Source organism: Lynx rufus, unplaced genomic scaffold, assembly GCF_022079265.1.
Source record: "Lynx rufus isolate CCGP_SWC_20201006 ecotype Redwood Valley unplaced genomic scaffold, mLynRuf1.p SCAF_18, whole genome shotgun sequence".
NCBI classification, from domain to species: Eukaryota; Metazoa; Chordata; class Mammalia; order Carnivora; family Felidae; genus Lynx; species Lynx rufus.
In genome coordinates, this window is record NW_025814832.1 from 13,982,791 (window position 1) to 13,994,952 (window position 12,162).

A 12,162-nucleotide genomic window follows, 5' to 3' on the forward strand; every position below is an offset into this window, starting at 1 on the left:
TGTGTCTCCCTCTCTCTCAACGAAATAAACGTAAAAAAAAAAAAAAATTATATAGGCCCATGCTCTAGTCTTCTATTTAAGCATATGAACTTAAAAATTAGTTTATAAAAGCAACACAAGAGAAATATTTAATGTACTTAAATGCAATCTTTTTATCCTCTATTAATGTGATATGACTGTAAAATTTATCTTCATAAACTCCTGAAGATTTCTATCATAATATCACTTAAAGTAAAATAGAACCTCGTTTTTAAAAAAATTAATTTGGATACAGAATAGTATTTTTGAAACTTCTATCTACATCAAATTGTTTTATATAAATTTAATTTGCAACATTTACCATTCTTACCTGTACAGAAACAGTACTCTTAATATGAGGAGGAAGAGTCTGGACCATTTCCAGAAAGCATCGAAGTAGCCCCAAAGTCCATACATTAGAAGAATTAGTGCTCTCGTCTTTATTTTCATAGGTAAAAGGATCAATTATATAAACGACAATTGCAGGTGGATAAGTGATTGCATGTGAATCACCATCTGTGGGGATGCCCACTTTATCCCGATCCATCGTGCTAAAATTTAAGGTAGAAATATATAGTTAGGAAAAAAGTTGTACTGTACCTTTTTTGAGGTAGTATCAAAAGCAGGTTCTTTCCCCTCTCCAAGCCCCAAGGAGAAAAGAGTAGTTTATTAGGAAACGTAACACAGGATTACAGAGAATACATGTTGTGTGATATTCCCATTCTCTTCTGTGTGTTCTAGAAAAGGCTCACCACCCCACAGCTGCCACCTGAGTATGCACTGGGAAAATCACAGAAGACTTCAAGTCATCAGTGTTAACTACCTCCTTCCTTCCTTGAATCTCCTAGCAGACATGTATATACCTAAAGTTTTTACATTCTGGAACAGCCCCGTCATCTAGAACTCAACTTCCCCCAAATAAAACATTTTCACCAAACTTTTAAAAATTCATTTGTCTTTGTTATAACCTTTTAAAGCACTTGAGCACTACATTTTCACTCACAAAACTTGCCAAGTTACTTCTTGAACAGCTTTACAACACACTTAAGTAGACTTATAATTTCGCTACTCTAAACAATGTTCTTCTTTGGAAAATTAGTCCTATAGATAATTACTCCCATCAAGTCGGTTCAGTTTAACACACTAGTTTCTAAAGAGGCCTGGTACATATAGTTAGTAACTACAGGGAATAGAGGATTTAAAAAGTAGATCCAGAAGGTGAAAGTGTTTTAGCCAATATATATTTTTTTAAACATCAAGGTATACCTCAGAACACTTCAGTGACAAAAATATTTGGTCTTACTAAGGAATCGTCTTGATCCCTAAATACTTTATCCTCTCCCTTTTTTCTGGTGGTGTCAGAGAGCCTGTCTAAAAATTAAGGGACATCTCTTTCTTTCCAAAGAGAATAGTAAAACATTGTGCACACAATCTCATGGTATACAAAGACCCTTGCATTAAGAGGTCTTGAATTAAAAAAGGGAAAAGTATTCCTAAAACCACAGAATATCAGAAATGCCAGAGCGCTTAGTGCTTTAGTGAGAAATCTGAGACAAAGGGAAGTTAAATGGGCTGCTGAAAATCACAAAGCACAGCTAGACCAGAAAGGAACCAGGTTTTCAAACTTAGTCAATGTTCTATTACATTTTTAGACTATACTAATCCACTTCACACTTCATAATTTTAATGGTGAACGAGCTTCGTTCTTTGATGGTGATACAATTTTTTTAAAAACCCCAAATCTATTTAGATATTCAAGATGAATGGATCCATCTAGGTAATTAATGGTTTTTACTTACATAAGTGAGTTTTTTAACTTTGAGCCAAATGCATCTAGGTAGCTGAACGATTATTACCAAGCTCCAGCTAACCTAATCTATAAATCAAAAGGAAGCTCCTTCAAAACCTCCTTCATAAAAGGAATAGAGAGCTGCCATCATCATTGTTGTCACTATAAATAACTCATATGTTTGGAAAGTATTGTATAAAGCACTTAATATACATTATATCCTACTGCTCCCATTCTACATTAAAGAAACATGCTCAGAAATATTAGACAACTTTCCTAAAGTAAGACAGCCAGAAAATGGCAGAGCTAAGATTCAAATCTTGGTTATGACTCTTAATAAGTTCTGAACAGACTAGTTCAATAGTAACTACTATATCATTGGGAGTGATTTGCAAAGGCAAATCTACTTGACAATTACGTCACAGAAGAGATTCAAAACATCACAGGACAGGTGAACTAAATGGTTTTCAAGGTCTTAATTCCCACACTGAGATTTTAGGATGCTATGATAAAGGCTTTATGAAGTCTGCATTATAATTTTTTTTAATGTTTATTTCAGAGAGAGAGACAGCATGCATGCAAGCAGGGGAGGGGTAGAAAGAGAGAAGACAGAAAATCTGAAGCAGGCTCCATGCTGACGGCACAAAACCTGACATGGGGCTCAAACCTACAGTGAGATCATGACCCGAGCTAAAGTTGGACACTCAACTGACTGAGCCACCCAGGCACCCCTGCATCATACTTTTATAAGTAAAATAATCAACGTAACAAAAACTAAAATTTCAAAGATAAGACCAAAAAACTCTGTGTTCATTCACAATGTATTTACATTTCTGTGAAGAATAGTATATTTAAAAAAGGTACCTTTCAGACACATCAGGATGTGGCTGAGTGGGAAGTGAAGATGATTCTCCAGAAATCCCAGCTGTTTGTAGAGCTGATGACTGTTGCCCTCCTAGCTGGCCATTCTGAACTGTACTCGCTTGTGTAGACATGGATCCTGTAGCACTACTGTTCATACTGCCAAAGGGTGGAAATGAGGGTAGTTTATTTGATGGTACTCCACTACTCAAGTTGGAGGATGATGAAGATGAAGTTGAAGTTGTGGTCAAAGTTGAATTAGCTGTGGCAACTGAAGAAGACATGGCAACACCTGAAGTCATTGTCATAGTGCTACTTGCTGCAGATGCTAGGGTGGCAGATGGAGTATTAGCATTTCCAGTATTTGTCATCTGAGGTGGAGTAATCAAAGATTGACTTGTAGGGGCAACTAAATTTGGCTGGGAGAGTAGAGAGCTGTCCAAAGGCTGGGAAGCAAGATAAGGACCTAAAGATAATAAAAACAGGCAGTATATTTAATTCTTTATTTTACTGATTGGTTCTTTTTTTATTCTACTATGTGAATAATTATCTAGTTGATGCTTTTTTAAATCACCCTCCCTTAGTTACTTGCTAGCAGTGTAGCAGATATAAGCTTTTTATTTCCCCCCAGAAACTGAAGAAACAAATTTTAAATGGAATTGAAAAAGCCAGCATTTTCATACAAAATAAAGAAATGGTTCCTATGGAAGTATAACAAAATTATATTTACTAGGCATAATTAATTAGATGAAAATAATATCGAGCAAATTTTCATCAAACCATTCAAAGGGTTCCTAATATTGAGTGAATTGGGAACTAACTAAATATAAATAAAATAGAAAATGTTATTATGGGATTCATATTATCAGGATGTCTAATGAGGGTCAATATTTTGGTTCTGTGTTTCCTTGGATTAAGTCTAAAGTAAGTCCATTGACATTTAATTCAATGTTAATTCAAGGGTGTTAAAAGCAGTCTTAAATAGATGTCATTTTCTTAGTTCCAACAAAGAACTGTTTCTTGGTGTTGTAGAGGTAACAACAAGTCATTTTATCTCTAAACCAATAATAAATCTTAATGTTAATAAGCTTAAATAAAAACACAAATTCATCAGATCCAAAAGAAGCAAAGGAAATTGTTTATACCCTCAATTTCTTCTTACCTGATAGAATCCCTATTTTGGGAATCAGCAAACTTTCTCTGTAAAGGGTCAGACAGTAAATATTTTGGGTTTTGTGGGTCTCACAGTCTCTGTCACAACTATTCAGCTCTGATGTTATAGCACAAAAGCAGCCAAACAATATGTAAATGAGCATGGCTGGGTTCCAATAAAATTTTATTTACAAAAACAGCTAATACACTAAAGCTACACTTTGCTACCACTGATCTTATAAAATAAATGCAAATTTAATACCTAAGTCATATCTGCAGACTTGTGCATAAAGCTTGAGTTTAGAAAATGCTTCATTGTTACCATCAGCTGCCTGAGAGAACCATTCTGCTACCAACTTTTCTGATAGTTTCTTTGATGCAGTAGATCCAACTCTCATGATCCCATCTGTCAACAGTCGAGAAATAGGTCTATGCTGACCTAGTCGACAGGACTAGAGATATACATAAAGAAAACAGAATCAGTGAATTTACTATAGTATTTGAGCACACGTTATAAAATAAAGCATTTAATTTATTTTTACTTATTTTTTAAAATATCTCTTACATATTTTAAATAATTATTTATTCATTTATTTTTATGTAATCTCTACACCCAACATGGGGCTCCAACTCACAAGCCCAAGATCAAGAGCCACATGCTCTAACAACTGAGCTAGCTAGGAGCCCCAAGCATTTAAGTTATTTAAAGTAAGCTTTATAATTTATAATTAACATTTGGAATAAAAATATCAAGAGTGAAACGGTACATCTTTTTCTCTTTCACATGAGAAATCCAAATTAAACTATCTCCGATGAAATAAAACACCTAGATAAGAATGGCACAAGAACCATAGTTTGAAGAATGAAAACTTGCGGAATACAGATATAACTGAGCATAAAAATGCACATATATCCCAGTCAAATCAAAATAAAAACTGTATATACATTATGAATTTGCCAGCTCTCCCTCCAATTCTATGGGCCACTGATGTCTATTACAAGAAGCCCAATATCAAGTAAGTTTGTAATACTAAATTAAGAAAATATAGAGAGGATTTCTTTACTCTTAAGACTTTCAAAGGCTTTAATAATCTAATATGAATAGTGAATCTCTAAAAAAGTAATATAAAGCATGTTTCCCCAGAGCTATTTAATCATGGAACTTTTGTCTGGAGAGACTTTGCAGAACAAGTAACACTCTTTGGGAAATAATTATTTCCCAAACACACTACAGATGACTTGCAATTAAATGGAACATTTGTAAGGAACTAAACTAACACAAACTAACAACTCAGATTGTCAAATTAAATTTTAAGGACTGGATTTCCAACATTTGTAGGAAAAGAAAGGTATAATCAAGTAAGGCTTTATGTCCTATACCACTTAAAATTTGTAATCACTGCACTCATGATGGCTACAACATGAGAGTTATAACTTTAAGAAGATCAGTCAAGAATTTAAAAAAAAAATAATGATCATAGAGAAATCTAGCACAGCTTTATTTTATGAAAGTGAGGCCTAGTGTCAGTACCTGAGGTCCTAGAGAATCAGGACTAGAATTTTCATAAATGTAATTTTTTCCTGGCTATTTAATACTACCCTTTGTTTCAGAAAAAAGATGATCATAAAAGGTACATATATGCCCTTGAAGGTTTTTCCCCAATATAGCAATTTCTACTGTGACACATGGCACACATATCCAACAAAGGGTCCCGGTCTAATGCTGTGAAGAATATAACTGGCTAGTATGAGAACTACACAACTAGTCTCACATCATTATTATTCTGTACAATCAACTAAACTGCCCAGTATATTTCATATATAAACATACAAATTATAGTCTTAAAATGCTACCTCTTTTTAAACACCTACCTCATATATTGCAGTGAGGTCTCTAAAAAAGCTTTTGGCTCCATTTAACAAGGCTTCATTTTCTGGACATAGTACAACATAGGCTATATCTCTTTGAGATCCATAGGGTTCCAGCATAAGTCTCTCCCAATAAGGGAGTGCAAATGGAGAAAGCACCAGAAAATCATAATCATAACCCAACAAAAACGTAGGGATTGGCAGTGGTTCTGGGGATTCATCAGTTCCTAAATAAGAAAATCAGATTTTAAGAAAACATTTTACAGCAGTTACATGTCTTTTTTTTTTTTAATGTTTATTCATTTTTGAGACAGAGAGAGAGAGCACATGAGCATGTGTGCAGGTGGGGGAGGGGAAGAGAGAGATGGGGACAGAGGATCTGAAGTGGGTTCTGTGCTGACAGCAGCGAGCCCAATGTAGGACTTGAACTCACGAACTGTGAGATCATGACCTGAGCTGAAGTCGGATGCTCAAGTAAGACACCCAGGTGCCTCTGTCTTCTTTTTTATTTAAATGTCAAAATTACTGAAGTCATTATTAGAAGTAATTAAAGACAAAAACACGTAAAGCCAATGACTGAGACGCGTCCACAGTTAGGCATTTGCTAAATGATCTTTATAAAACATATGATTTATACCTCATTTAAATGTAAATCCATTGGAGCACCTGGGTGGCTCAGTTGGTTGAGCTTCTGACTTCAGCTCAGGTCAAGATCTGCTGGTTCACGTTTGAGCCACACATCGGGATCTCTGCTGTCAGTACAGAGCCCTATTCAGATCCTGTCCTCCCTCCTTCTCTCTGCCCCTCCCCCACTAAAGCTCACACACTCTCTCTCAAAAACAAATAAACTTAAAAAAAAAATAAGTGTAAAAAAATTAATTTAGAATGAAAAAAGAAGTACAAAAGAAAACATGGAAGAGGAGTTTTATTTTTTATAAATTTGGACTGGGGAAAGCCCTTCTAAGCATAACATAAAAACCTGTCCATTTAAAAGTTGATTAATCTGGGGAGCCTCGGTGGCTCAGTTGATTAAACGTCTGACTCTTGATTTCAGCACAGGTCATAATCTCATTGTCATGGGATGAGCCACACATCAGGCTCTGTGCTGACAGCACGAAGCCTGCTTGGGATTCATTCCCTCCCTCCCTCCCTCCCTCTCTCTCTCTCTCTCTCAAAATAAATAAACAAACATTTTTAAAAAAGAGTTAATTATTATAACTACATAAATTTTAAAATTTGGCACAAAAAGCATTATACAAAAGCCAAATGATTAAACAATGAATTGGAAAAAAGATGTGCAATACATATGACAAAAGGTTCATTTCCTTATCATATAAAGGGGACTTATAAATCCCTAAGAAATGATCAACAACCTAACAGAAAAATGGGTAAAGGATATGAACAAAATCCACAAAAACAAATATACATAAAAAGATCTCAATCTCATTAAGAGAAGGCAAATTAAAATGGTGAACAGTTATAACATTTACTATGTGCTAGATACAGTTGAAAGATCTTTACATATATTAACTCTTTTAATCCACACAAAAACCATGAGGCAGATACTAACATTAACCTCAGTTTTAAATTTTATTTTGAGAGACAGACAGAGAGAGAGAGAGCGTGCGTAAACAAAGGAGAAGCAGAGAGAGCGAGAGAGAGCGAGCCAGAGAGAGAGAGCCAGAGAGAGACAGGGAGAGAATATCCCAAGCAGGCTCCACACTCAGTCCGGAGTCCAATGTGGCACTTGATCCCACCAACCATGAGATCATGACCTGAGCTGAAATCAACAGTTGGGACACTTAACTGAGGCACCCAGGTGCCTCCAAATATATTTTAAAAGCTCCAATTACTCCCACCTTTCAGAGACAATCTTCAATAGATAGTTCAAGTATTTTTTTTTTAAGTTTATTTATTTATTTTGGGAGAGAGACAGAGACCATGCAAGTCGGGGAGGAGCAGAGAGAGAGAGGGAGGGAGAGAATGCCAAGCAGGCTTCGAGCGGACAGCGTAGAGCCTGACGTGGGGCTCAAACTCACGAAACTGCAAGATCATGACCTGACCCAAAACCAAGAGTAGGACGCTTAACCAAATGAAGCACCCAGGCACCCCAATAATTAAAGTATTTTGAATGTTCTCTTTCTTTACAGATGACCATAAATCTACTGTGTACCATATACATATACATATATATATGTATATGTTTTTTAAAGATTTTTAAGTAATCTCTATACCCAATGTGGGACCTGAACTCACACCCCGAGATCAAGAGCCACATGCTTCACCTATTGAGCCAGCCAGGTGCCTCTGTGTACCACATTGAGTATTCCTTTGCTACTCCTACAACCAGCAAATTTCTTCTCGTTTCCCCCCTTTTGTGCAAATGAAGAACTCGGGGTCTTTTATCACTACTATTATCCCCTCCATTTGCCCCATTTTTCATTCAATTTTGTAAAATGATAATTTGCAACGAAAGCAATGTTCATTTTAAAAAATTTTGGCGGGGGCGCCTGGGTGGTGCAGTCGGTTAAGTGTCCGACTTCAGCCAGGTCACAATCTCGCAGTCCGTGAGTTTGAACCCCACGTCAGGCTCTGGGCTGATGGCTCAGAGCCTGGAGCCTGTTTCCGATTCTGTGTCTCCCTCTCTCTCTGCCCCTCCCCCGTTCACGCTCTGTCTCTCTCTGTCCCAAAAATAAACAAACGTTGGAAAAAAAAATTTTGGCAGTATGATTCTTTCTTTCAAAAATCTTAGATTTCATAAAATCTCACTGGTCAGTCTAGCCTGTATAAATAGATCTAGGTGAGGCTGTTCTTTCTGAAGAGGGGTTGGAGAACCCAGTAAACTGAATGTTAGAAATGTTCAAACAAAGGTTAGGACTGACCACACTGGCATTAAGCCAAGCACATGCTACAAAAATATTTTAAAAAGACGAATGTGCTTATTCTAAGTTAGGCACAAAAATGGAGGACTAAAATAAAACCAGTCAATACACATTACTATAAATTACTTACCATAAGAGCCTCGGCCAGCCATTTTATGAAATTGTTGCCAAGTAAGAGGACCTTGAACTCCCCAAGGCCTTACTGTTCTTTTTTTCTGAATAGCATCCTGAAGAACTGGCTGAAGAGATAGGAGCATTCGAAGTATATCCTGTGAGCACTGCATACTCACATCTACAACCATTAAAAAAGAAAAAAAATAAGAATTACTATTGCCAACACAAAGAACTTTTTTTTTTTTAATGTTTGTTTATTTTTGAGAGGAGGGGAGGGGCAGAAAAATAGAGACACACCGAATCCTGAGTAGGTTCCAGGCTCTGAGCTGTCAGCACAGAGCCTGACACAGGGCTGACACAGGGCTCAACCCCACAGGTCGTGAAATCATGACCTAAGCTGAAGTCAGACACTTAGTCGACTGAGCCACCCAGGCACCCAAGAAATAAAATCTTAAAAAAACAAATACATGAAAAAAGTTCAACTTTCATCATCAAGATTAAGCATCTGTTTGTGCAGAAAACTGTATTAGTTTTGATCTCAAATGATCTGTAGAAATGGTTCTTCTAGATCCTTACCAATGAACAGACGTAATGAAAGTTCTTGTAACTCATCTCCACAAAAAAGTTAATCATTAGCTCACTAACCAATTTATAAATTAATCAAAAAATTTCTTCCTTTTTGCATTTGTTTTGGATGATTTTGGTAGTTTTGGTAGTTTAGGAGAAAGAACTCTACCTCACAGTGAAATGAGTTATAAATTGTGTACCTTAGTTACTACCACTATGGTAAAATAATCTGATAGAGAAGACTAGTTACATTGACTAAAATTTAATTTGGAAAGTAAACCGTAACAATTTTGAAATACAGAACTTATACAGTAACAGATAACTTGCTCACACTACAAAAAGTGTTATAATATCCACAGATATTTTGTAAACCTGGATTACAGATTTATAGATTATCACATTATCATGACCTGCATTTCTGACCCACTATCAGAATGGGTATGAAAGATGTTGCTCTCAAATATCAAAAGGCTTTAAAAAAAAAATCACTAAATGTTACTGATATACTTAATCTGCTCCCCCAGTAGGTTTAGTTGTAGCATTAAACATGCTTGAGTACTTTTACAGTAAGTCATTTAACTTTAGTTCATTATTATTATTGCCTAATTTATTATATCTGGCTTTCATTCCCTATATCTAAATAGCATATGAATTAGAAGTAATTTAATTTCAAATATACTGCTTAATAACTATTATGCTTAAATAAACTACTGTATACACAATAGAATATGTAGTCAGTAAAGTAACAACAGAGCTATCTGAAATGGACTGACTTACACACTGGTAAAGCAAAAGCAAGTTATAAAACTATCCATAGAGGATATTTTACACAAATAGTATAAAATATAAATGTGTATTCACATAAAATGAAATCTAGAAAAAGTTGCTATTGGCTAAGGTGGTTTGTCATAATCACATGGGAACTTTTTAAAAACATGCAGAGGGGTGGCTTGGTCGGTTAAGCATCCAACTTCGGCTCAGGTCATGATCTCGCAGTCCGTGAGTTCGAGCCCCGCATCGGGCTCTGTGCTGACAGCTCAGAGCCTGGTGCCTGTTTCAGATTCTGTGTCTCCCTCTCTCTGTGACCCTCCCCCGTTCATGCTCTGTCTCTCTCTGTCTCAAAAATAAATAAACGTTTAAAAAAAAAAATTTAAAAACATATGCAGAGCTACCCTGAGAAATTCTGACCTGGGTTTAGCTCAGGAATTTGTATTTTGAATACCTTTTCATTCTTTTAGAAAGTATATTTATTTAAGACCTACTATGGGCCAAGAATTACGCTAGCTGCAAGAAATATACTGTGTAAATTAATTCTTATTTACATCTTGAGGGATCTTATAATCTTGTGGGGGAGACGGACATGAAAAAGAATATAAATGTATATAGTGACAAGTGCCAAGTCTCTGTTTAAGCTGAAGCCTGTTTCGAAAGCAATGATTAAAAGGGTATAAAACAATTTTTAAGAGGGATCATGAAAGATAGCACATAGATCAGTAGAAACATTACTGAACACCCAGAAATCTCACATTTATGGTCAATTTATTCTTGACAGGGCATCAAGACAAATTAACAGGGAAAGAATCTTATTGACAAATGGTTCTGTTGACAGGTAGATATTCACATGCAAAAGAATAAAGCTAGACCCCTTCCTTACACCTAATACAAAAGTTAATTAGGAATTTATTACACTCCCATATATAAGTGCTACAAGTATAAAACTCTTAGAAATAAAAACGCAGGAATATATATTCATGACTTAGGGTTAGGAAAAAGCCTTTGTAGATGGGATGCCAAAGCACAAGCAATGAGAGAGTAAGTATGCTGAATTTCATTAAAGCTAAAATTGTTTCTGCTTTGGGGCACCTGGGTGGCTCAGTTGGTTAAGCATCCAACTCTTGGTTTCAGCTCAGGTCATGATCTCATGTTTTGTGAGTTCAAGTCCCATGTCAGGCTCAGTGATGACAGTGCGGAGCCTGCATAGGATTGTCTCTTAAAATAAATTAACTTAAAAAAAACAAACAACTCTTCTACCTCAAAGCATACTGTTAACAAAGTGAAAAGACAACCCAGAGAACAGGAGAAAACATTTGCAAATCATGTATCCGACAAGGGACATGTATCCAGAACATGTAAAGAACTCTTATAGGGGCACCTGGGTGACTCAGTTGGTTAAGCATTCGACTTCGGCTCAGGTCATGATCCTGTGGTTTGTGGGTTTGAGCCCCGCATTGGGCTTTGTGCTGACAGCTCAAAGCCTGGAGCCTGCCTCGAATTCTGCGTCTCCTTCTCTCTCTGCCCCTCCCCGTCTCACACTTTCTCTCAAAAATAAAAAGTTAAAAAAATAGTAACTCTTACAACTCAATGATGAAAGGATAAAAAGTCTAATTACAAAATGAACAAAGGTTCTGAAAAGATAATTCTCCAAAGATATACAAATGGACAACAAGCACATGAAAAGTCATTAGGGAAATGCAAATCAAAGCCACAATGAGATAATACTTCACAGTCACTACAATGACTGTAATAAAAAAAGACACAAAATGACAAGTGTTAATGAGGATGTGGAGAAAGGAGAACCCCACACACTGCTGGTGGGAATGTAAAATGGTGCTTTGGAAAACACCTGGCAGTTCCTCAAAAGGTAAAACAGAGTTCTATGACCCAGCAAGTCCACCCATTGAGTAATGAAAACATGTTCACATAAAAACTTGTACACACATGTTCATACCAGCATTATTCATAATAGCCAAACAGTAGAAACACTCCAAATGTCCATCATCAGATGAAAGGATAAATAAAGTATGGTATACCTGGATACAATAGAGTATTATTTGGCAATAAAAAGCAATTACGGGGAGCCTGGGTGGCTCAGTTGGTTGAACACCCAACTCCTGATTTCAGCTCAGGTCA

The 12,162-nt window shown here is 36.2% G+C and overlaps 1 protein-coding gene across 1 annotated transcript in view; it reads right to left on the reverse strand.

Annotated features, from left to right (window-relative positions):
* The window catches only part of MED13 (mediator complex subunit 13), a 109,873-nt gene that overhangs the window by 16,331 nt on the left and 81,380 nt on the right, over positions 1-12,162 (reverse strand). Inside the window, exons 17-21 of the mRNA XM_047080928.1 lie at positions 8,702-8,863; positions 5,693-5,916; positions 4,083-4,272; positions 2,672-3,134; positions 350-569 (exon numbers count right to left, since the gene is read on the reverse strand). Of these exons, the coding sequence (XP_046936884.1) occupies positions 350-569; positions 2,672-3,134; positions 4,083-4,272; positions 5,693-5,916; positions 8,702-8,863 (1,259 nt within the window). The remainder of the gene's footprint in view (positions 1-349; positions 570-2,671; positions 3,135-4,082; positions 4,273-5,692; positions 5,917-8,701; positions 8,864-12,162) is intronic.